The sequence below is a fragment of the Meriones unguiculatus genome, chromosome 10 (assembly GCF_030254825.1).
Source record: "Meriones unguiculatus strain TT.TT164.6M chromosome 10, Bangor_MerUng_6.1, whole genome shotgun sequence".
Lineage (NCBI taxonomy): Eukaryota > Metazoa > Chordata > Mammalia > Rodentia > Muridae > Meriones > Meriones unguiculatus.
Window position 1 is genome coordinate 91,543,008 of NC_083358.1, and position 26,833 is coordinate 91,569,840.

Sequence of the window (26,833 nt, forward strand, 5' to 3'; positions counted from 1 at the left end):
GTGTCACACATCATGTTTTAATCGATATTCTATTAATCTTGCCCGTTTGAGAGATTCATGCAGAAAAAGTGGTAACATTTTGAACAAGTTTCTAGTAATTTCAACTTCTACAATAAAACACCACAGCAAATTAGTTATTGGTTTACTTTCCTTTTGCTTTCAGTGAAGGCAAACTAAAGATAAGAGACATGTTCCTTTTGTTAAGATCTGTGCAATGCATCTGAAGACTGTACATGCTAGGTTGGCTATAGTGTGTAGTTTGTAAAGTATTGAACCATCTCATAAACCTGCTGAAGATGTCAGAGACTGCTACTGCTCTCCTTACTAGGACACCCACTTGGAGAATAAGCTGCCTATGGGCTACATCTGAGCAGGGTCTAGGTCCTCTCCATGCGTAGTCCTTGGTTGGAGTATTGGTCTCTGCAGGTCTCCGTTGGCCCAGGCGTTTTGGTGCTGTTGGTCTCCTTGTGGAACTCCCGTCCCCTCCAGGTCTTTCTATCTTGCCATTCTTCCCTAAGATTCCCTGCACTCTACCCAGTATTTGGCTATGAGTCTCAGGATCTGCTTTGATTCACTGCTGGGCACTGTCTTTCAGAGGCCCTCTGTGGTAGGTTCCTGTCCTGTTCCCTGACTTCTCCCACTTCTGATGTCTATCTGGTTTGCCCTTCTGAATGAGGACTGAGCATCTCAGTGACTGAGAATGAGCACCTCTCCCTGGAAGATGTAGCCTTGCAAGTCCACAGAGAAAGAGGATCCAGACAGTCCTGATGAGACCTGATAGGCTAGGGTCAGATAGTAAGGGAGGATGGTCTCCCTTATCCCCTTAGGAGGGGCATAGGACTAGAAGAGAGAGGGAGAGTAGGACTAGGAGGAGATGAGGAAAGGGCTACAGTTGAGATACAAAATGAATAAACTGTAATAAACAATAAAAAATTAAAAAAGAAATTGGTGAATTTATTATTATTATTATTATCATTATTAAAAACCTGCTGAAGGTACAGTAACTATAGTTATTGTGTAGGAGTGTTGTTAAATCACTGGCCTTTTCCATGAAGATGCTGTTAGTTCTCAGAGGTCAGTTCTCTCAGTCTGAACAACTCAAGCCCCACCCCTTGCAGCTATCTCTGTCTTGGACAGAGAATTAAGAAGTCATTTGTCTTGGTTTACAAATCCTAACTTTACAGTCTTACTCACTAAAATTGCACAGTGATACTTCCTGCTGCCAAGCTCTGAAGGGACCTAAAAGCCAAGTATTTGGTTTGTTGTTGAAGCACTATCCATGCAATTTACATCTCTTTGGTGAAAGTTTTTTAACAAGAGTCATTGTTAGAAATGTTTGAAAAAAACCTCTTTTTATTTTTGAAATTTCCCCGAAGGCTTTGCCCTAATGTTCCTCCCCACCCTTAATGATCTTTTTTGCCAGCTCTTTTCTACTGCAGGTGTTTTATTTTTTTCCAATTTATTATTATTTTTTAATATTAGTTACAGTTTGTTAACTTTGTATCCCTGCTGTATCCTGCTGCTCCCTCTTTCCCTCCCAATCCCAACTTCCCTTCCTCATCTCCTCCCTGCCCTTTTCCAAGTCCACTGATAGGGGAGAACCTCCTCCCTTTTAATCTGATACTGGTTTATCAGGTATCTTCAGGACTGGCTGCAAAGTCCTCCTATGTGGCCTAGCAGGGCTGCTCCTCCCTCAGAGAGGGGAGAGTGGGTCAAAGAGCCCGCCATTGAATTAATGTCAGAAACAGTCCTTGTTCCCCTTATTAGGGTACCCATTTGGATACTGAGCTTCCAAGGGCTACATCTGAGCAGAGGTTCTAGATTACATCCATACATAAACTATCCTTTTTAATGAAGTCCCTCTACTGATTTCAATGGAAAGCTCTCCTCTTCCTTTAAAGCCCTGTATTGTTGCTTGCAACACTTTGATTTGTTCCTTTTCTAATGCTTTCTCAGGGAAAAGTCCAACATGGGTTTCTCTGCTTTTTCTCCCAATAAACTTTATTACTGGAGAGTAACGAACCCTCTTGCTGTAACTCTCTTTTTTCATGTCAAAGTAGGTATGGTCTTCCTAAAGTAAATTAATGTTGCATCAGACACTGCTGTCAGCTGACTGGAACACAGTGGCTTATGGAGAGGGAATTCTCAGTGAGCTTCGGTTTACAGAATCTACTCTGTACAGTGAATGCACAGTGGGATGCTATAATGTGTTTATGTTTCTACATGCTTCCCTCACAACTAACTCTCAGTTTAGTAACAGTGTTATTTTATCAAAAATTCCCAAACCTGTTTTGCCTGGTAAATATATTTAGCCAAAAAAATCTAAATAACCCTAGCTTATCAAAGCTAGGGTCAGATGGAAGAGGAGGAGGTCCTCCCCTATTAGTGGACTTGGAAAGGGGCAGGGAGAAGATGAGGAAGAGAGGGTGGGATTGGGAGGGAATGAGGGCGGAGGCTATGGCTGGGATACAAAGTAAATAAAAACCTGTGATTAATCTAAAAAATAAATAGATTTAAAAAAAAAACTCAAAAAAAACCCTAAATAAAATTGAATTTAATGATTTCATTTTTTGCAAAAAAAATCATTAAAAATCCTTAACAACGATTGTTACACAAATTTATGATTAAAATACCTAACATAAATACCAACTTAAACATAATAAAATATGCATTATATTTCTGATTTGAATACTTTTTGTCTGTGTGCCACTAAGTGAGCTCAGGACTGATTATTATTAAAACACAGATGACAAAGCAGAAATACAAATTTAAGTAAAACAAATTTTTCTATGAATTTCCTGTAGATTAAATGTTCAGTGCTTTAGATATGGATAATATAATCTAATTTATCCTTGTTTAGGATCAGAAATTTGTTATTATGCTCATATAATAAACATAAAACTGGACCCAAAGAAATTAACAACCTCAAATTATTTCATTTTCCAGCCAATTTCATAACGGCATCTGTTTGGTTCTAATAAAATAACATTCTACATTATTTACTTGTTTCAGTAAAATATTGAGTGTTAGTTTCTAGGTTTATGAGTTTAAAAAGGACTCAACAAAATATCTCTTTTACATTGGCACAGAAGACAACTTCCTGAACAGAACATCAACAGCACAGGCTCTAAGATCAACAATCAATAAATGGGACCTCATGAAACAGAGAAGTTTCTGTAAAGCAAAGGACACTGTCTTCAGAACAAAACGACAGCCTACAGACTGGGAAAGGATCTTCACCAACCCTATATCTGACAGAGGGCTAATATCCAGTATATATAAAGAACTAAAGAAGTTAAACAGCAAGAAATCAAGTAATCCAATTAAAAATGGGGAACAGAGCTAAACAAAGAATTCTCAATAGAGGAATATAGAATGGCAGAGAAACACTTAAAGAAATGCTCAATGTCGTTAGTCATCAAGGAAACGCAGATCAAAATGACCCTGAGATTTCACCTTATACCCATCAGAATGGCTAAGATCAAAAACTCAAGTGACAACACATGCTGGAGAGGTTGTGGAGAAAGGGGAACCCTCCTCCACTGCTGGAGGGAATGTAAACTCATATAACCACTCTGGAAATCAGTCTGGTGCTTTCTCAGACAACTAGGAATAGCACTTCTTCAAGATCCAGCAATACCACTTCTAGGCATATATCTAAAAGAGGCTCAAGTACACAATAAGAACATTTGCTCAATCATGTTTGTAGCAGCTTTATTTGTAATAGCCAGAATCTGGAAACAACTCAGATGCCCTCAACTGAGGAATGGATACAGAAAGTACAGTATATCTACACAATGGAATATTACTCAGCAATAAAAAACAAGAAAATCATGAAATTTCCAGGTAAATGGTGGAATCTGGAAAAGATCATCCTGGATGAGCTATCCCAGAAGCAGAAAGACACACAAGGTATATACTGCAGACTATCAAAGCAGATGCTGATGCTTAGGCCAACTGTTGGGCAGATTGCAGTTAATCTTATGAAAGAAGTGGGAAATAGTAAGATCTGGAGAGGATAGAAGCTCCACAACGAGAGCAATAGAACCAAAAAATCTGGGCACAGGGGTCTTCCCTGAGACTGATATTCCAACCAAATACCATGTATGGAGATAACCCAGAACCCCTGCACAGATGTAGCCCATGACAGCTCAGTCTCCAAGTGGGTTCCATAGTAATGAGAACAGGGACTGCCTCTGACATAACTGATTGGCCTGCTCTTTGATCACCCCTCCCTGAGGGGGGGAGCAGCCTTACCAGGCTACAGAGGAAGACAATGCAGCCACTCCTGATGAGACCTAATAGACTAGGATCAGAAGGAAGGAATAGAAGACCTCCCCTACCAGTGGACTTGGGGAGGGGCATGCGTGGAGAAGGGGGAGAAAGGGAGGAATTGGGAGGGGAGGAGAGAGAGAACTACAGGGGGGATACAAAGTGAACAAAGTAATTAATTAAAAAAATTTAAATCTCTTATCTTTTTCTGTCTTTTCAAACATTTTTACATTAATTTAAATTTTATGTACTATATTTTAATCAATTTTTTCCTTTCCCCAAATTACCTGTAGTTAAACTAACCATTCTGATTAAGATTGAACTCTTGACTAAATTAAATACTTTGGGTTGACTTTAACTTACAAGAGTTCAAGCTGTAATTCTAGTGTTAAGGTGAACCACATCTCATTTTTACAGTCTGGAGATTGGAGTACATTCTCAAACCACTAAAACAGATCTTACATTGATGTGGGAAAAAGGCGATCATTTTGTCAGTAAGATAAGGTCTATTTACCATGTTGGTTCATTTACCTGACTATAGAAAGCAGTTCAACATGTTGAGCTAAGCAGCTCTCAGGTTAGATTTAATGACTTCACATTTCAAAGGAGGAAAACCTGCCTATTTAGTGTTCAATAGTGCTGACCTCAGTTTGATTCACTACATCAAAATGAATATGTATACTTTTGTAAGCTTGGTGTAGTTATCACTCTTTCTGTGCCACAAGTGATACGTGTATACAAAGCCTTCCATTTTTTTTTTACAAAGAGTAGAATAGTTAAAAAACAGCCATTTTTCAATTGTTATTTAAATTCAGCGAACAGAAAAATACTACAATTTTGATATGACAACATTCAAATAATTCACCAAAAATCAAAAACGGTCATTCCATTATAGTACTTACTATCAATAATGAAAATATGCTACTTGGATGATTCAGGTAAGTTGCTTTTCATATTAATGTATTTTGTATGTGAATGTATTCATTGCATAATACAATTCATAATTAGTAATTTGAAAATTCATCACATATTAATTCCAACTGTTACAATCCACTTTATATCACTTTAAAAGCACATATTAGATTAGTGTTAGCCATTTCCTTGCCCTACTTTATTGATTTTTTAGCTTATATGAGAATGTAAAATATGCTTATGTAATAAAGTAGCACATTTTATTTCTGCAAGTTGTATAGTTCAAGTTGTAGATTTTAGATGATAGATGACAGAAATAAATGATGGTACCTCAAATTTTGTAAATATTACAAGAGAAACACCTAATTTATTCCATGCATTGCTTTGGTAGCAAAGGGTACTGTATTATAGCCATTTACCAATGTATGTGTTATCTGACTAAAGCCACTGTTAGAACTAAAGTATTTGATCTTTCCTAACTTTATGAAATTTATTCTGTTCAATATTAAGTTTTTTGAGATGAATCAATGGTGATTCATCAAGCACCAATAATAAATCATTTGAGCTCATATAAAATTATCCAATTTATAACTGTAACTTGATGGATCTATATTTTCTATAATTGCAACTATGAATAAAGATGATGTGGATACATAACTGAACATGTTAAAGATATTATTTACACTGAATGCCTTGATGACAGAGAAGTTCATGCTTGAATCTATTAGGTGGAAAGAACTGATTCTCGAAGGCAGAAGTGTAAGTTCACAAATAACACGTTTTCATAACTTTATTATTTAGTAACTACTTCATACAAAATAGCATGGCTAATAATCAAGGATATTACATGAACACTTACTGCCGGAATATTGATTAGCATTTTGTTTACCCAACCCTAGGGAGCAGTGCCCTTGAGAAAGAAGATAAGTAACTTGATTGAAGTTAAACATGTGGTAAAGAGTGCAGTTGGACAAGAAGTCTGAATTTGGTTTCATTGCCCCATTAACTATCACTTTATATTTCATTTTACATTGGAAGAAAAGCAAAAAAAAAATCCAATTTCCTCAAGAAGGATTGCAACCCACTTGAAATGAAATTTTATACTGCTATCCATCCAAAAGATCTGAAAAATTATTTTATAATAACTAAAATTTCAAAGGAAAATGTTTGCAAATATCGACTCAGATCATACTGCTGAGATGCAAAGGGTCAATGAGAGAATGGTCAACATGGAAAAAATGTCCATGTGAAAGGACAGTTCAAATACACAAATTAATAAATATATTACACTCAACAGTGAAGAATGGAAGCCACATGATCTTGTTAGTGAATATAAAAAAAAAGCATCGATAAATCCTCGAATCTTTATAGGAAAATCCCTGAACAATTTAATTACAGAAAGACTGGTATTCAGTATTAATATTACATAGAGAACATCAGCAGATAATATCATGCATATAAGGGAATAGCTCTTGGTGGCCTCTAAAATCCTTAGGCAAATGAAGATGTCCACTCACCCCCATTTTACGTAAAATAGTACTGACATTTTCATCCAGAGCAGTTAGCAAGAGAAACAAATAAAAAGACACACTGGTAAGAAGAAAGAATTCCCATCTCTTTTGTGGCAGATTACTCTAAAGACTCCAACACAGAAGGGCTATTGAACCTATATATTCAGCAAATAAGAGGATAAAAAAATGCAAAACCTTGTAGGGTTAACATACACTATTAAAACTATAAATGCACTAAAAAACTCGATAAACTTCAAAAAAAAGGGATAGAAAAAGATGAAAACTGCAACAAAGAAAATTATCAGGAAAGTAAAACTCTCAGGTGAAAATGCATAACACTAAAGAATACCTTTCAAGTTTCCAACAATGTTCTTCATAGAACTACACTTAATCCTACAATTCTTGTAGGAGCACCAAAGAACTCCCTAGGACCAACATAATGTTGATTATAAAGAACAAGCCTAGTTTCAAGCTGCACCACAGAGTCACAGTAAATAAAGCAGCATGGCAAAACCAAACAACAACAGAACCCCAAAACAGATAGATCAGTGGAATAAATTAGAGTTCAGAATGAAACCACACATCTACAGATAACTGATGTTAAATAAGGAGTCAAAATCAGGCATTTTAGGACAATCAGCCTCTCTTAAGCAGTGAAAAAAAAAAGAATATTGAGTATTAACCCTTAAGTATCATTCTTTACAAATACCAGGCTGGATTACAGACCATAATATAAAACCATGCATATGATGCATATGGAACCACTTGAAGAAAACATAGTAGAAACATGATTGGACATCTGCATGAACAATAATTTTTGATGACTGCAAAAACACAGGAAAGCAGAAGTAGATCATTGGCATAATATCAAATGAAAAGCCTTCTGCACAACAAAGAAAACAATCAATAGACTATATACACAGCACACAGGAGGGAAAAAAAGTTCTGCCAACTATTGGACAAAGGATTAAAGTGCAGAACATAAAAGGAACTGGAAACAGCAGTCACAACAAGTACCAAATTAGAAATTTGATTAAAAATGATGGGTCAGTGATCTAAGTGGACATTTGTCAAAAGAAGTAGAAATGAATAGCAGATACGTTCAAAATGTCAGAAGGTAAATGTAAATCAGTGCCATAATGTGCTCATATACCCCAGTTAGAATGGCTATTATTAAAACAGCAAATGCTGAGAAGATACAGAAAAAGGAAATGCCGTCCATTGTTTCAGGAATTTAAAATAGTGACTCTACATGGCAAACAGTGTGGAGTTTCCTCAGAAAGTGTGAAAGTCTATCTAACAGATGGTCTAGCTCTCCCCTTACTTATTATATTTCCAAAGGGAATTAAACCTTCCTACCAAAGAGCTCCCAGCACTCTTACCCTCCTTGCAGCAGCAGTAATGACTGACAAAATATGGAATCAATAGATTCAGGTCTACAGAAAATGTGGCAATTATAGCTAACGGGGTATTGGTCAGACATAAAGAAAGGTGAAATCCTGTCATTCGTGAGAGACTGTGAAATCAGAGGGCATTGTGTCATTTGAAATAAGGCAGACATGGATGCTAGAAGAAAAATGGCTCTTGCCCTCACTTATATGGAAAAATGAGCTGGATATAGGATAGTTATTACTTGGAAGAGTTTGGGGGGGGGGGGGTGAGTGAACCATGGCTAGTTAACAGATAGAGATAAAAACTCAGTTTTCATTGACCTCAATGAAATTGAGTTGTGGAATGACTACAGTTCATAAAGATCTAATATATAGTCAATGAACATCTCAAAGCCAGAACCTACAACTGTAAGAAGTACAAAGAGAGGGAAAGGTCAACCTGTTTTGTCAATGCATATTATAGATATGCATTAAAGTATCAAACTCCTATCCATTAATATACAAAATTATTATTTCTAATTGAACTCAAGTCTTTAAATCTCTTTGGCTCTCCTATAGTCAGAATTTTGGTTTTGAAGTATTTTACATTTATTTATTTATTTTATATTTGTGTGTGTGTGTGCTATAGATTGTGTATAGAGGTCAAAGGACAACTTGCAGAAGTCATCACTTGATTTGGCATGTGAACCTGGGGAACTGAACTTAATATATCAGGCCTGCTGGCAGGTACTTTTACCAGCTGAGCTTTCTTGCCTGCACAGCAACAATTACTTGTTTTTAAGTCCGTGAAGTTTGCCAACATAAAACAATCTACAGTAGAGATGGATGTTCGTGCATAATCTACTGATATGCATTCGTGCTTTCACAGTGTATGTATTCAGCTTTGGATAGTTCACCACTTGGAAAACACCACGGTTTGGAATTATTTACCGGAAGTCAACATTTTTTTTTCCAGAGAAGCAGGTAACTCCCAATGGCAGAGTTTTTCAGTTCATTCAAGCTGTGACAGTAAAATGGTTAAAGCATATTCTGAGTTAGTGATGATTCTGACACACTGAAGAAAGTGGTTATTTTTCCAGACTCCGTAGATGCTACCTACAGCTTGTGTTGGGTAATGCCAACCTAAACTCATCGTGAATAATTCAAATAAAGAATGATAAAGAAAACTTACTCTCTTTCCAGGAGGACCTGGTGGGCCAGCCTCACCAGATGGACCAGGGGGACCCTATAAATGAATACAGTTAGATATAAATGGAAAATGCACTGTTTAATAAGATGGGTATTTTTTCAAAACCAACATATTTCTCCCAATATGAATCAAAACTGACTCTTTTCTCAATGCCATACATCAATCATTCTTAAAAGCCTCAGCCACCCTTCAGATACATGAATTGCCTGTATATGTACAGAGAGTGAGCTGGTAAACTTCTCAACAAACTTCTTCATGGATAAAAGAAAGAGGTTCAGATTTCCTTCATGGAAACCTATATCCTTTAAAAAGTGGCAACAGGAATCCAGCACCAACCCAACAGATACATGTACGAGTCTTACTTTGCCAACTGTAAGCATATCTATCTTTTGCCTCTAAACTTCTTCTCATACAAAATTAACAGTTTTTATGGCACTGTGCACACAATTATGTGAGATGTGTGCCCTAAGTATACCTTAGGCTTCCAACACCTAAGGAACAGAACCTTGCCAGAGCCTCAGCTGTCTTCAAACCTCTTTAGATTAATCCCCTCCATATTTTCTACTTTCCTAAGTAACTAACCCTAGTGGCCAAAACACTTCTGCATCATTAAAAAATAAAAATTAAAATGTCTATTCTATACTTGCACTTAGTTTTTTGTTGTTGTTGTTGTTTGTTCTTTTATTGTTGTTGTTGATTTTTTTATAAAATAGCTTACTAATTACAACAAGCTGATAGTCTGACTTTTTAAAAAACAGTTTTTTATAAACAAGTGGAAGTGGGTCACTCTATTGCCTGCTTTTAGGATAGTTTTTCTCCTACTGGGTTGCCCAGCCTTGATGTGAGGGTTTGTGTGTGGTCTTATTAAGTCTTGTTGTGTCATATTCAGCTGATGTCCTGGAATGCCTGTTCTTTTCTGGAGGAGAGGAGAGCAGGACAACTGGGAGGAGTTGGGGGGGGGAAGCTGAGGTTTAACTGTATTGTACTTGACAAGAATAAAGAAAAATAAAAAATTAAACAATACTTAAGTAACAAAATTTGATATAGTAGGACAAGCTTAAGATATACTTTTGAGAAGAGCATACACAATATACAGAGTGAGCTTTAATTTTAGGGGGGATCCTTTGAATCATGTCTTTTTAAATGTATGGGTCTATGCAAGATGTGAAAAAAGTAAGGTTTCTTGCTTTACCGGTTGCCCTGGATCTCCATCTTCACCTTTGTCACCTGCGACACCATCTTGCCCCTGTAAATGACAGTGAAAATTAACCCAGATATTTCTTGTTATATTTTATAAAGCTACAAAACTTCCACAGGCACTCTTGGTATACATTTAAAATCAGCATGCTCAGATGACAAATGAAAGTATAATAGTTTATATTTTGGATTATAGCACCTCTCGCTCTTTCCACACCTGAGTATAAAGTATTTATTTGATATAAAGAAAGTACAAAGATACAGTGTATTGTACTAGTGCTTGTTTTCACCAGGAAGAGACATGATGTAATTCAAGGTAGGATTTACGTAATAAATGAGATTAAGAAAGACTTGAACTTTGTTAAATAAAAGCATAGCTGCTGCTTAGGTAATCTGCTTGGGCAATCCTAAAAAGTCTCAATAATTATCCAAAGGAAAGAAATGAAAGAGTCGCTAGTTTAGATAGATTTTGTCATCAATGTGGTTTCTGTTTGTAGTTCATTTTTTTTTCATTTTTAATGGAAATTTAAAAATTGTTATTAAAGACTCGGGGAAGAGTCCCATCCTTCTGTTTCTCCATGATACTTACTGCAGGACCAGGCTCTCCAGGTGGACCAGGATCTCCAGGAAAACCAACAGGTCCCTAGAGAGATGTTATAAAATGAATAGAAACAGACTTAAAATGAAGCTTCAAATGCTGTATTTTTGGTTCAGAAGTTTAAAGTTATGGTAAAGGCTGGTTAGATATATGCTCTACAGAGAAAAATTAATTAATAAAACTGAAAGTAATGAGGAATGCATGTGAACATATGAAATGATGTGATGAGTTTGGTTGCAGAATCCAACATTTCTAATCTTTCTGTGAAAAGCTAAGAAATGAATTTGAAGTAAATCTCACTTTAGAGGGGACAAACTCACCGGGTTCCCCTTGGGACCATCATCACCGGGTGGCCCCTTAATACCAGCAGGACCTGCAGCACCAGGAGGCCCAGCTTCTCCTTTCTCTCCTCTCTCTCCTTTGGGACCCTACGGAACACAAAAGAAAGAAAAGGTTACTTGACAACTTCAATGTCAATGTTTCAGTATAGTGGGCTAGAAAGTTTTCTGCTTTTAGAGTCTGTAGTCCTCATTGAAAAATGTCTATCATAACCTGAACTGTAGTACATAAATGCCAGTAGTAACGAACCTTTTAAGCTAGATAGTAAAAGAAAATTCTAGATTGCCAAGGGAATGTAGTATTTTCAATAGCAGTTAAATTTATCTTAGAATAACTTATCTTAATCAAATGTTCATCTAATGCCGCAAGGTTTGTTGATGTGTTTCTATTATGGAAAGTTCAACAAACGCAAGGTAAATAATGTACACCTTATAGTTTTACGACATCACTCAAGAAAACGTGATGTTTTCAACATAACTAATTAAAATATGCAGAAGATTTCCAGATACTAACCAATAGGTCTCTGTGTTTGTGTTGATATTTATTAAGTTGGAGAGGGAGAGTAAAACCAAATGCTGATAGGATTCAAACAGAACAGTCAAACGTTCTAAGAATGAACTTCAAATATCTAATGAAGCCCACTAACGTCTACTACAGAACTTACAGCTGTACCAGCTTCACCAGGGGGCCCTGGATTTCCTGCTTCTCCAGGTTCACCCTGCAAGGAAAATACAACACGAGGGTTACAACAGAGAATGACGTTTTCTATCCACAAGAAAGCCTTTACTATGCCATCCCGTTTTAGACCAACCTCTTCATTTTTGTGCTGCCTAAACCATCAAAAACCTAACAGGAGGAAGGGTAATCAGGACTGCTGATCTCAGTAATTCAAGTGAGGAAACGGATTAAATGCTGATTCGTTTTTGATAGATTAAAGCCAGCACATCAACCCAGGTTAATACAAACCGGTAACAAATAACTGAAACATTTTCAAACTCTTTGCATCTGTATGGCATCAAAATGACATTATAATCAAGAACATCCATTTAAAAATTAAAGTAAATTATTTTTTACTAAACTATAAATTCACTCTAGACCAGTATAAAAGTTGGCCTATATTAATAATCTTATAGGAGGAGTTTAATAGAGGATGAGATCAGTGTGAGGAGAATGCACTTACTCAAAAGTCCTGTAGTGGAGTGTCTAAATATTATAAATATGATTGCTTTTACGATACCACTTTTTTCCGGATGGCTATTTTTCAGGTCATCTGTCCAATAAACGATGTCTTAGAAAACCATAATTCATATTTAAATAGAAATACAAATTGTATCCAGTTTATAATGTTTATGTACACAGAACATTTCCAGAGTTTTAGTTATGGTAGTCTAATGCTTGTGTCTCCTTCTCAGAAATAAAATATAGTATCTTATTTGAGTGACTACTTAATTTAAGAGTAGTGTGCACATGTGTGTACTCCAACATGAGTCCTCACTATTCTTCTAGTTACTAATTTTAAACACTGGTATCACAAATCTTTCTGACATAAACCAGTAATTCTATGTTGGTCTGAGAATTTCTATACTAAACAGAAACATCATTCCAAGGAAGAAACTGTTTATATATAAAATACACACTTTGACTTCTTAAGATGTTTAGATAGCTATGATAGCATCCATTTACATTCCGGGAATTTCTTAGTAGTGACATTGTGTAGGTGTTGTCTTCCCTACATAAATGGCATATATATCCATTATTTTGGGTGATTATTACAAGTAAAATATTGCATTTACATTATGTATGAAAGGTCGCATTTCTGCTATTTCTACAATGATATATTGGTATTTTTATGGGATGTGATTTATGCATTTGAAATTAAATAATTATGTTGCCATTCAAATACACTGCAAAATGACCAGAATAAATATTTAACACACATGATGCACACAATATTCATTTAAGACACTGGAAACTTATTGCAAGGAAAATGTTTCCTTATGTGTTATATTAGTCTGCTGTATTATGGAAAGTTGGACCTAGAAAGAAAACACAAACACACATATAAACACTAATATATTTTTTCATTTTTGTTAAATATAACAGAGCTGATATTCTGAAAAGCTTATTTTTAATTTTCTAAAATGAAGAAAATATGAGGTAATCAAGAAACGTGTTTAAAGAGTAACATATAAGGTTGAAGACTTCTACCACAAATTCTTTAACAATAATACATCAATATTCACTTTCCTCCAGAACTCAAAATGATCTTTATGAATATTAGAAACAAATGCATACTATATAAATCACAGCTACAGAAGAAAAAATAATCATTAAAATATCTGTATTAAAATCTTATTAAAGCAGGATGGACAAAATTGCAGGTAAAGACAGCAATGTAGCAGAATAAATTATGTTAATGAAGCGCACGAGGAACCACATACTCAATGGTAATATAATGGTTTCAGATGATAAGGAACTGGTGTGTGAAGAAGATGTGGGAGTGCACAGTTGTTATCAGGCCATCGTGCTATTTACTCTCTGCTTATTCAAGAGTGCTTGGTCCAAAAGCAACAGCAAATAGCTCTGCCTGTCCAGAATTACCAAATGTAAATGCTATTAAGAAAATGTGGTGCTTATTTGTTGAAGCACTTCCCACAGATACAGGGAACTCTGGGTTGCTGTATTTGCACAAAAGGAATCATGGCTGACGGTTCTCAGCCTCTCTTTTCATTGCAACAGATTGATAAAAATTTCCAAACTAGAAACTGCAATGCAATCAGCCAGAATCAATGATGATGTCAGAAATTTTATAATCCATAGAAAATTACATAATATTAGATTATTAAGTTAAGATTATTAAGTTTAATAATCTTATTATTAAATTATTAAGATTATTAATAATAATTATTATTAAGATTATTATTATTATTAAGTTAAGATTAAGTTTTCCATCATTTTCTCTGTCAGCTGGGATTTTTTTTAAAGGTAAACTATTGCTATATAATAAGTTTCAATTTAGGCAGCCATAGAATGTAAAAGCCACCCTGGGCACCTAGCTTACTGTCTGTCCAGCAGATCCTGGCACACACTCACAAGTTTAAAAATAAACTCCAAATGGACAGATTCAAGTCAAATTAAAACCTAGCAGTCAAGTCACTAGCCTTATTGAACATTATTTTGGTTGTAGGGTTGAGCGTTAATGGCTGAGCCCTCTCTACAGCCCTTATTGAACATTATTAAAAGAATGAATTGGTAAATTCTTATCATATTACTTTTAGCCTACATGACAGCGGTGTGAAACTTCCCCCAAACTTCAAATGTCTGGGGAAAGTGTCTATTTTTGACTCTCACAGAAGACAAGATACAAAAAAAGAAAACATAATGCACAAAACTATTCACTTGGTATGTACCGTCTTCAGGACATTGGTCAAGCCCAGTGAAGACTCTAGTGAAACAGCAGGCTATTCCTAACTCTTTGGGCAGGAAAGGGTCCTTAGGACATGATTTAAAGAAAGAAGACAGAAGGGTAAAGCTGATAAGATTTTTCAAAGCAGTGGTGTACTGAACACTGATTTTGTTAAGCTTTGTATGCTAGGACAATTAAATTCGATGAGAATTTTTCTTCCAATAACTGCGCTCGTTTCAAAACACAGCTTTCACTTTAAGATTATAAACAAAGCCCCTATAAACATTCGTCAAAGAAACCACGTTCTTTACCCACTAAGAACTGGAAAGTGTAATTTGTTTCTGATTTAGTAATTAATGAGCTATTTGAACAGTGAGTTATATGCAGTTAATTATAAATACAAGAGTCGGAATGTGAAGCAGAAGTAAACACCATATAACACAGTCTAATCTCATTACACTGCTTTTTGGAGAGTTAACTCACTTAATGAAAATAAATGAATTTAATTATAAAATAGAATGTTTCCAAAAGAATTCAAAGCAGAGACTCATGCTTCAAGGTTGAGACAAAAACACTATGGTAATTCATTAATAAGTAGAATAGTTTTGAAAATTTTACTTAATTTTTTCCTATATAATATTTTATGGAATGAATTAATTTTTTGTTTTTCAAAACTGGCAAATAATTTTCTGAAATGAAGCAAATGTCAATGATGATTTTCTTTAAAATTCTATTAAGATGTGAGGTTGAATACATAAATAAGAAATCTAAGAATCATTTTGACATTTTCCAAAAAAAAAAAAAAAAAGGAAGAATAGATCTTTAAGATGAAAGAATGTTTACAAGGAAAATGAGCTGTTCTGAGCACAGATGTTATGGCATATGCCAAATGCTTTGGCATGTGCCAGAGACAGGCTGAAGTGTTAGCAATGTAAAGGTGACAAAAATCAGTGATTAATTGTTTTCTGATGTGAAATACTCCTTTCCTCCCTGGATCAGTTGTAGAAAAGTGTTTCCTCTGTTTTAAGCACCAAGTGTCACTAATGAAAGACACTGTAGTCTCATCAGACATTCAGAGTTGAATTGGAGCTTGGCTTTGTCAGTTTCTAATAAAGAAACATTCAGCAAATTACTGTAATTAACCAAAGCTCAGCCTTCCCAGTTCACAGTAGCAGATAATGATGACTCCAACACCACACTGAAACAGGAAATAATCCGCTTGCAGCATTCATCTCCACAGGTGTCAATACAAAACACACAACAGCCGCACTTAATTTCAATCTGTATAGGTTCTAAACTACATAACACTGAATATGTAAATATATGTCCGACACTTAGCAGTCTCATGTTAGAGACTCATGTTAGCAGTCTCTAAAATATACCTCACAATTATCAAAGCGTTTTAATTCTGGGTATTTTAGCCATCATGCCCTTACCTTATCACCCACACCTCCAACTGAACCAATAGAGCCTGGAGGTCCTTGTGGTCCCTGCAGTGTAGAAAAAAAAATAGTTATACTTTTAATGAAATGTTCAGGTCATAAACATATATCTAGAGCTTTCAAAGAAAGCATTATGTGCAGGAATACTAAGAAAAAAATTGAGGGGTGGATAAAAAAGTAATGAATTTTTTCCTTCAGTTATTATATTTATCAACAGCAAATAATTTAGTATATTACATCAGCTTTCAACTTCACCATGATTTGGGACATAAAAGCATAGAGATTTTCCAGATTCTATCATGTAATTGTTAGTTGAAAACAAATCTCAAGCCCATGGAAAAATCAGGCCATTTTATGGTATGATTTTATATTGTATTAAAGTCATGAATCCATTTAAAAATAACTTAATTCATAGGGAAAAAAAAACAACTATTGGGCATTAAATTCCTTCAGGGGACTAAACCCCCACATCTTTTCCAATTTACTATCTACTGATATGTGTTATTAGTTTTTATCTGATAAAAATTAAAGGCAGGCATGAAAGAAAATAAATCCCTTCCAAAAGAATGTGGAAAACTGATAGCTTCATTTGTAAAAACATGAAGTCAGAAGCAGATCACACAGGCATAGTAATCTATCGAAGGTAAAAGTAGCATAAATACGTTATTCCATTTTGAAATTCTGTAATTTTCTGTCAGAATGATGGAGCATTTTTGAAGGGGTATGTCCTCTTTAAAGGACTGTGAAGAAACAGTTTCTTCTTAGTGAAAAAGGGTACATAGAGGCACTTATTTCTATGAATGCATTACAGACTGAAAAATGCATGAGGTAAAGGTAAAAGCCTTTCTGTGCATACATAAATAACAGGTGCTTAGAGAACACACCTAGACCAGTACATTCAAAGCCAATTACAATCCTTTCACATCAGTGCCAGAGAGAAAGCTTAGAGAATCCAATAATGACTTACAGAACATTTATCAAATCCCAGATACAGTTGAAGTATACTGTAATGAACAATTGGTTTATCATGATCAAAATGATATTTTTCACCAACAAATATTTGTTGAGTGTGAACTGGGTGTCTATTTTTATATTAGTGGTGATACATACACTAGAAAAGCTACATTTCTCTATAATGAAGTGCCATGGGTAGACAACTATTGAGTTCTCCACTTCAAAGAATAAACCATGATGTGATTATCTCCACTGTATCTCATAAACCGTTTGCCATAATACAATGTAGGCACAGAAAGTCCTTCAGAATTAACTAGCATACACTTCACAATTCTTACATCAGCTCCATTAGGACCTTGAGGGCCTCGTGGGCCAGGAGGACCTGGTGGACCCTAGAAAAGACAAATAACAAAGTTTGCAAAGGTTACATACAAATGCGGTTAACATTTTTATAGTTCAAGACAATTTAAATAGGCTTGTGGCTATGAAATGACAATCAGAAAAGCATGCCAGGGTTACCAACCTGCAGAAGGAAGACAGAGACACACCAGCAAAGGACCCCTCTACTCATTGATAGGAGTTTAGCACTCAGAAAAAAAAATATAGTTGGAACAAAAATATAGTTGGAACAACAACTACAAAACCCTCCCCTACCAGTGGACTTGGGGAGGGCATGCGTGGAGAAGAGAGAGGAAGGGAGAGATTGGGAGGGGAGGAGGAAGGGAGCTGCAGGGGATACAAAGTGAATAAAGTATAATTAATAAAAAAAATCTCTGCTTAATTTAATATAAAAATTGAAGCTTTTGCTAATCTGAGCTATTATCACATGCTCAAGAGGAATGTCTGAACTCATGGACCCAGAGCAGTGGGCCTAAAATCAAGGACTTCAATGTGTCTGCTGCTGCTTTTGCTTGTGACCTATTCAGGAATGTAGACTGAATTCCTCGCAGGTAGATTTGCTGATGATAGGAATAATTTCCAAGTGTATCATAAATCTGTGTTTTATTAAAGACATTGAAATATAGCTGACAACTATGAAAACTTCAAAATGTGAGTAGACACCCATAAGCAGGTGTAATTAACAAACTCAAATGTATTTTTGTAGATTTTTTCCCCCTCATTTTGCTTTGTTTGATTTGTTTTTATCTTCGTCATATTGGCCTTTCCTTGTATTATATCTTAGTTTTTGATTTTGTGGAATTTTACATGTTTATTGTACGTTTTTATTGTTTTTGTTTGAATTTTAAAAAGAGAGAGGGGGAATAGAGTGAGTAGGTGGGTAAAGCTAGTGGAGAGGGCATAGCATGATCAGAGTATATTATATAAAAAATGTTTATTGAAATTAGAAAATAAAATGTGTATTTTGAAGTAAATCAAAATCGTCACCAATGATGGAAGGATAGCAATTAAGAAACACATTTATCACATATATTTACTTTGAGAAATTATTTTCTTATGGTATATATTTAAAAGTATATTTAAAAGGTAATTCCATAATTTATACAAATAGTTTGTTTCAATGCTGTAATTGATAATGCATCCTTCAGTAAACTTAGAAGTTGATATAAAGTACAATACATTTTATTCTCCTTCCATAGTCAATAATTATAGAAATCCTCTATGAATGCTATATATTATTTATCTGTTCCACACAGAAGTCTGAAGCAAAAGACTCACAAAACACTGGTATGACACTGTATCACATAAATGATTCTGACTCATTAAATGCGTGAACCACTGAATGTTTTGTGCACATGCAACATTATTCAGAAGTGAATGAAAAGACCAATATACCTGAAATAGAATCAACATTTGATTATTACTGATGAAGCATGAATAAGAAACAGAATTTAAGAGAGGGAGCAGAACAATTTTAAAATTGTTTTGTTAACATTAACAAATTGTAATGAAAAATGAGTATTGTGGTCATGCATAATATCAATGAATTTCTGGAATGTGCAAACCTACCATGGGTCCAACATCTCCATTTTCACCCTTTTCACCTGGTGGGCCTGGCAATCCCTAGAAAAAATATAATTCAAAAAAAGTCATTCATGTATTTTCAAAGACATGTTTAAAGGATGGAGGGATGTCTAATAATGGTAAAGGGATAATCACTGCACAAACATGAGGTCCTGAGATCCTCACAACTTATGTAACACCAGACTCATCTGTAATCTCAGTGTTTGCCTGGAGTGGGAAGGCAAAGACAGGAAAATGGTGTCTATTGGCCTTTTAGGCTGTGGTAACACAGTGGCAAACATTAAGATGTCTCAAACAGTGGAAGATAGGACCAAACCTGATCTACACTCATACACAATGAATCATGCTCATTTATGCTCACACAGCACACATTCACTACAAAGACAAAAAAGAGATGCTTTTAGTCAATTTATAGTAATAAGTAAATGTAAAATTTAATAAGTACATAGGAATTAATATTCAGAGAAAAACATACATTGACATACTTATATTCAACTGTTTCCTAGAAGCTATAGAATATATGGCTATATTTACAGGTAAATTTCATGTTTTCCATGTTTTGCACATATTTTAACTTGAGTTTTACCAAAATAAATAAATTAAAAAACAGAGATGAAATTTAAACTTATATATAGCAAGTCCTTTATTTTATCTTTTATCTAGTATTAACTTTTTATATGTTTATATTCATATTTTCTATATTTATATTTTGTATTATCCCCAAATTTTTCTGTTGTTGTTTTAATATACACTTTTTTATTCTTCTTAATTTTTATTTTTTAGATACATTTTTAATTTTTATTTTTTATATTAGTTACAGGTTATTTACTTTGTATCCCACCTGTAGCCACCTACCTCATTCCCTCCATATGACCCTAGTTTATCAGGTCTCATCAGGACTGGCTGCATTGTCCTCCTCTGTGGCCTAGCAATGCTGCTCCTCCCTCGGGGGGGAGGTTAAAAGAGCCAACCAATGAGTTCTTGTCAGAGACAGTCCCTGTTCCCATTACTGGGAAACCCACTTGTATTCTGAGCTGACAGGAGCTATATCTGAGCAGGAGTTCCAGGTTATCCCCATGAATGTCCCTGGTTGGAGTATCAGGCTCAGAAAAGACCCCTGAGGCCAGATATTTTGGTTCTGTTGCTCTTCCTGTGGAGCTCTGTCCTCTTCAGGTCTTACTATCTCTCCCTTCTTTCTGAAAATTCCCTGCACTCTGCCCAATGAGCAGAGTCTCATTATCTGCTTTTATACAATGCTGAGTACAGTCTTTCAGAGGCCCTTTATGGTAGGCTCCTGTCCTGTTTCCTGTTTTCTCCTTCCAATGTCTGTCCCATTTGCCTTTCTGAGTGAGGATTGATCATCTAACCCAGGGTCCTTTTTCTAGATCACCTTCCTTACGCGTACAGATTTTTGTAGGTTTATCCAATATTATATGTCTAGTATCCTCTTATAACTGAGTATATACTGTGTGTGTCTTTCTGTTTCTGGGATAACTCACTCAGGATAATCTTTTCTAGTTCCCACCTGCAAATTTGCCTGCAAATTTTATGATTTCCTTTTTTTTTTTAATTGCTGAGTAGTATTCCAATGTGTAAATGTACCACCATTTCTATATCCGTTCCTCAGTTGAGTGAAATTTGGGTTGTTTCCAGATTCTGGCTATTACAAATAAAGCTGCTATGAACATGGTTGAGCAAATGCTCTTGTTGTGTACTTGAGCATATTTTGGATATATGCCTAGAACTAGAATACCTGGATCTTGAAGAAGGGCTATTCCTAATTGTCTGACAAAGCTCCAAATTGATTTCCAAAGTGGTTTTACAAGTTTATATTCCCACCAGCAATGGAGGAGGGTTCCCTTTTCTCCACATCCTCTCTAGCATGTATTGTCACTTGAGTTTTTGATCTTAGCCATTCTGATGGGTGTAAGATGAAATCTCAGGGTCATTTTGATTTGCATTTCCTAGATGACTAAGGATTTTGAGCATTTCTTTATGTGTTTCTCTGCCACTCTATAGTCCTCTACTGAGAAATCTCTGTTTAGTTCTGTGCCCCAGTTTTTCTTTTCTTATTATTATCATCATCATTTATTACAATGTATTCAGTTTGTATCCTGGCTCTGACATCCTCCCTCACCTCCCTCCAAACTCCCTTCCTTCCCTATTCTCTCTCTATGCTCCTCTCCTAGTCCACTGATAGGGAAGGTCCTCCTCCCCTTCCATTTGACCCTAGCCTTTCAGGTCTCATCAAGAATGGTTGTATTGTCTTCCTCTGTGAAATGGCAAGGCTGCATCCCCAATGGGGAGGTGATCAGAGAGCCTGTCACTGAGTTCATGCCAGAGAAAGTCCCTGCTCACCTTACTAGGAAGCCCACTTGAAGACTGAGTCTATGGTCTCCATCTGAGCTGAGGTTGTCCTTCCTTGGGGTATCATTTTCTTCAGGTCCCCCAGGGCTCAGTTTTTATTTCTTTGTTTATTTCCTTTTGGAGCTCCTGTCCATTCCAGGTCTTTCTATCTCTCCCTTCTTTCTTAAATTCCCTGCACTCTGCCCAAAGTTTAGCTATGTGTCTCAGCCTCTACTTTGATCTCTCAATCAGTAGAGTCTTTCAGAGACTTTCTGTGTGTATCCCATTTTTAATTGGATTACATCATTTGTTGCTTTTTAACTTCTCAAGTGCTTTATATATTCTCGATATTAGCCCTCTGTCAGATATAGGGTTGGTGAAGAACCTTTCCCAGTCTGTAGACTGTCGTTTTGTTCTGGTGACAAGTGCCCTTTGCTTTCCAGAAGCTTTTAAGTTTCATGAGGTCCCATTCACTGATTTTTGATCTTAGCACCTGTGCTGTTGGTGTTCTGTTCAAGAAGTTATCTCCTGTGCCAAAGAGTTCAAGGCTTGTCCCCACTTTTTCTCCTAAGTGGTTTAGTGTGTCTGGTTTTATGTTGAGGTCTTTGATTCACATGGACTTTAGTTTTGTGCAGGGTAATGAATAGAAATCTATTTTCATTTTTCTGCGTGTAGACATTCAGTTAAATCAGCATGATTTGTTGAAGATGCTGTTTTTTTTTCCATTCTATGGTTTTGGCATTGTATTTCTTTCAAAAATAAAGTGTCCATAGGTATGTGGGGTTTTTTTTGGGTCTTCTATTCAATTCCATTGATCCACCATTCTGTTTCTATGCCAGTACAATGCAGTTTTTATTAATATTGCTCTTTAGTACAGGTTGAGATCAGGGATGGAAATGCCTCCAGACGATCTGTTGTTGTACAGGATTGTTTTAGCAATTCTGGTTTTATAATATTCTATTTGAAATTGAAAATTGTTCTTTCAAGTTATGTAACTTGAAAGTTCTGTAACTTGAGAGGGCACAAAGGAGGGGCCAACAGCTGGGACTCATGGGAGGGCACAAAGGAGGGGCCTACAGCTAGGATTCAAAGTGAATAAAAGTGGGCACAGGGGTCTTTCCTGAGATTGATACTCCACCAAGGACCATGTATGGAAATAACAAAGAACCTCTGCTTGGATGTAGCCCGTGGTAGCTCAGTAATCAATTGGTAAGGGGAACAGGAACTGTTTCTGACAGGAACTCAATGGCAGGCTCTTTGATTTATCTAGGGAATGTACATGTGAAATAGTGTGATTCTCTAAGGTCAGAAATAATAGAAGTGGTAGCTTGTTTTTAACAATTTTAATGATGTAATTGTCTGTATCAATGTTATAAAGTATATAAGATTATTTGTAATGTAGGTATAAAATTTCAGATGAAATCTAATAAAGAATTAAAAATATCAACAGCGCTAAAAGCTAACTTTGTGATAAAGGTATTGACTGGGAGCCTTCAACGTAACAGCTGCAACTTATCAGCTGGCTCACAGGGAGGCATCCATCCTCTATCCTCCCACTGCGCTACACTGCACAGCAGAATCAGGGTCCACAGTGCAATGGTAGGCCGTTTGCGAAGATGACCTTTGATAAATTCACTATACTAAACTTACACTATCCTGTTCTTCTATTTACCCGGGAAACAGTTTTTATGATGTTTTATTACTCTTGACTTCCAGGAAAGAATTGATCCAGTGGCTATACTTGTAACTATTTTGTATGTAGCACACTTTCATTTTTCAAGAAGATGCTTTAATGTGAATTTTGTCTGCTTTTTTTTTTTCAATTGTCAGTATATCTTTTTCCCAAGGGTTTACCATTTTCTGATAACAGCTTCTATAATTCTAATCAGATTTGAAAGAGGAGGAGGAGGGGGAGGAAAAGCAGGAGGAGAACTGGTCAGACTAAATATGGAAAGTACCACTCTACCTAAAATTTGTCAGAGGTAAATCACTAAAGGTTTTGAGCAAGTGTTCTATCTTCACAAAATTACTACATTAAGAAGTACAGAATATTCAGGAGGCAGAGGCATATGGATCTCTTTGACTTCAAGTCCAGCCTGGTCTACAAAGGGAGTCCAGGATAGCAAGGACCACAAGAGAAACCCTGTTTAGAAAAACAAACGAAGAGTACAAGACTCAAATACTTTAGTACACAATTTAACACAGAGCTTAAGACAAATGGCATAAACTCTTCACTTTAGATCGTTTTCCTTAGAGTGGATTGAAACTTAAACATAATAAAGTCTTAAAGCACCATACAAAATGATAATGAAAATGTTTTGGTTTTGCCCAGGTTTTCACATAATTTTAGTTTTGAAGTGCATATCTAGATTAACTACACATCAATACTGGAGCATAGTTTTCTTTTACACACATTGCAAGCATGATTTTAGAGTCTTTTTTTTTTATGGATATGATCATTTCTATCATTTCAACAGAGTTGCTCAAAAAAAGTAGCAATACTTCATGCCATGCCTGACTGTATTTTGAACAGATGAAGGCAGAATGTTCTTATTATTAGAGTTAACGAGGGCACAATGAATGCAGTCTTCCTGTTGCAAGGAATAAATGAGTTAATGAAACCCTTCTGTGACTCAGTCTTCACATGTCCTGGCTTTACTCTGATTCATGAATGAAGCAGAACAGTTTTTGTATTTTTAATTTAAAATAATCTGACATGTAAGGGATGAATACAAAATGAATTCAGTACAAGAATCTACACTTGCTTTGTTTGTATAATTTTATGAGAACATACTTAATATACATCATATATTCACAATTATATGAATGCTTTATATAAAATAAATAATAAATTCTAAGTTCAAACTCATTTAACTTAGACATAAAGATTTGTTAGTTATATTTATTAAAATTGCTAATATTTAATTATCCATGACAGCTAAATTAAACAATGAAACCCAGTTTTGAACATGTCAATTATATTAGTTCATCTTCAATTTGTTTTAAAATCTTTATGAACAAAGGTATCATTTTTGATATTTTTATATAAATTTGTTCTGAAACTTCATCAAATATGATACCTTCTAAAATTTTCATTGATGATAATTTCATCAATTATTTTATTGATTCCATAAATATAAACTCAACATATTCAACCAGGAGATCTATACTTCAAAGTTCAATTTTAAAGGATTGAGAAAAATCATTTAAATTAGTGGGAAAGAGGAAATTAAAACAGTTACTTATTTATTGGCAGTCTGACTGCAATTCCTACCTGTTATTTTTTTAAAAATGTGTTACTTTCACACATGTTAATAAGCAGCATTCATGACTATACTTATAAGTATCTAACTAGTTTAAAAGATTTAAGCAGAAAGAAAAGGAAAGAAAAACTATCTTGACATTAAAAAAATAAGAGATTAGATAGAAGATCAATCTTTACTTAAAAAGACAAATGGGATGGACATTGGAAGTAGGGGAAAACAAGAAGCAGGATAGGAGCCTACCATAGAGGGCCTCTGAAAGACTCTAGCTAGCAGTGTATCAAAGCAGATGCTAAGACTCCTGGCCAAACTTTGGGCATAGTGCAGGGAATCATATGAAAGAAGAGAGAATTAGTAAGAGTTGGAGAGAAGAGGAGCTCCACAAGGACCAAATATATCTGGGCACAGGAGCTTCTCTGAGACTGATTCTTCAACCAGGAACCATGCATAGTTATATCTAGAGCCCCTGCTCGGAAGTAGCCCATGGCAGCTCAGTATCCAAGTGGGTTCTCTAGTAAGGGGAACAGGCACTGTCTCTGTCATGAATTCTGTGGCTAGCTTTTTGACCTCCCTACCCCCCGTGGGAGGAGCAGCCTAGGTAGGCCACAGAGGAGGACATTGCAGCCAGTCTTGGTGAGACCTGATAAGCTAGGGTCAGTGGAAGGGGAGGAGGTCCTCCTCAATCAGTGGACTTGGAAAGGGGCAGGGAGGAAATGAGGGAGGGAGGGTGGAATTGGGAGGGAATGAGGAAGGGATTATGGCTGGGATACAAAGTAAATAAACTGTAATTAATATAAAAAATAAAAATTTAATTAAAAAAATAACATGTTCACAAGTAAATCTTCACTGGCTATGTTTCAATAATATTTATATTGTAATTTAAAACTACATCAAAATACTGCAACACAATATTATCATAAGATATTTAGTATTAAAAATCAATATCTGTGTGATTTTATTTCTAAACATAAAAATTACATATATATTTATCTCACTTTTATATAATATTCTACAACGTCACAAAATTTTAGGTATTGTCATTCAGATTGTTCTTGTTTAGAAAAATTACTAGTGTGACAAAATTAATATCCATATAGTACATGAATGTCATTTAAAACCAAGCTATCATCAGAGAAGCAATAGGCAGTAATAGTCAAGTCAAAGAAGATAGACAGGTGCTTCGAATGTTTGCAGAGACCAATAGTCATGAAGTGGAAAGAGCAAAATAACTGGGAGGATGAATTGGGTACAATGCAATGCTCTGCATGAGAAGTTTATGACAAATTTGGCATAGAAGTATTCTGCCCTTTAGTGTTTTTCAGTTTAATATTTATTTTTTCAAATACATTTCATAAACTATAAAATTAACCTTTAAGCTATTTCCTTTGAACTACTATCTACTTATTTTGCCTATTTTTTTATAATGCTGCTGAAGTCAGTCTGCTACTTCAAATTCTTTTAAATATTGTTACTCATCAGAAATACTAATTCCTCTGAAGGACTCTTTGAAATAGCTTCTTTTAAGTATTACAGCTACAAGACTCTGGTTCACTTTTTAAAGCAAAATGGCAATCAAGGTACAGTCGGAAGTGTCAGAAACAGAAAACAAGCAGATGCATATTCAACTGTATGATCATAATTTCTAATGAACAAGAAGTACTGATTTATTCCCTCTCTTTCACACACACACACACACACACACACACACACACACACACATACTGCACTCAGTGGGCACAGCACTCATTGTTACACGGAAAGCAGAAAGGATGCTTTATTTCTCTGCTTTTGAAAGTCTAGAGTTAGAAGTCAGTCAAAATCATGCGGAGCCTTCTTACCTGAAGACCTATGGGTCCCGGAGGTCCTGGAAAACCTCTTGCACCCTCATCACCTTTTTGTCCAAACATTCCCTGTTGTCCTCGGGGACCTGCCTCACCATCACCTCCCTATAGAAAAAGAAATTACTAATCAGTATTGGAGAAAACCTTATGATACATAAACACGCAGCCATTGCTATTCTGTTCAAATCG

The 26,833-nt window shown here is 35.5% G+C and overlaps 1 protein-coding gene across 3 annotated transcripts in view; it reads right to left on the reverse strand.

Annotated features, from left to right (window-relative positions):
- Col11a1 (collagen type XI alpha 1 chain) overlaps positions 1-26,833 on the reverse strand; it is a 214,391-nt gene that overhangs the window by 32,797 nt on the left and 154,761 nt on the right. For all 3 annotated transcript variants that reach the window (XM_060392852.1, XM_060392851.1, XM_060392850.1), the window contains 9 exons: positions 26,642-26,749; positions 19,180-19,233; positions 17,550-17,603; positions 16,252-16,305; positions 12,074-12,127; positions 11,391-11,498; positions 11,062-11,115; positions 10,468-10,521; positions 9,258-9,311 (listed from right to left, as the gene is read on the reverse strand). In XM_060392852.1, the coding sequence (XP_060248835.1) occupies positions 9,258-9,311; positions 10,468-10,521; positions 11,062-11,115; positions 11,391-11,498; positions 12,074-12,127; positions 16,252-16,305; positions 17,550-17,603; positions 19,180-19,233; positions 26,642-26,749 (594 nt within the window). The remainder of the gene's footprint in view (positions 1-9,257; positions 9,312-10,467; positions 10,522-11,061; positions 11,116-11,390; positions 11,499-12,073; positions 12,128-16,251; positions 16,306-17,549; positions 17,604-19,179; positions 19,234-26,641; positions 26,750-26,833) is intronic.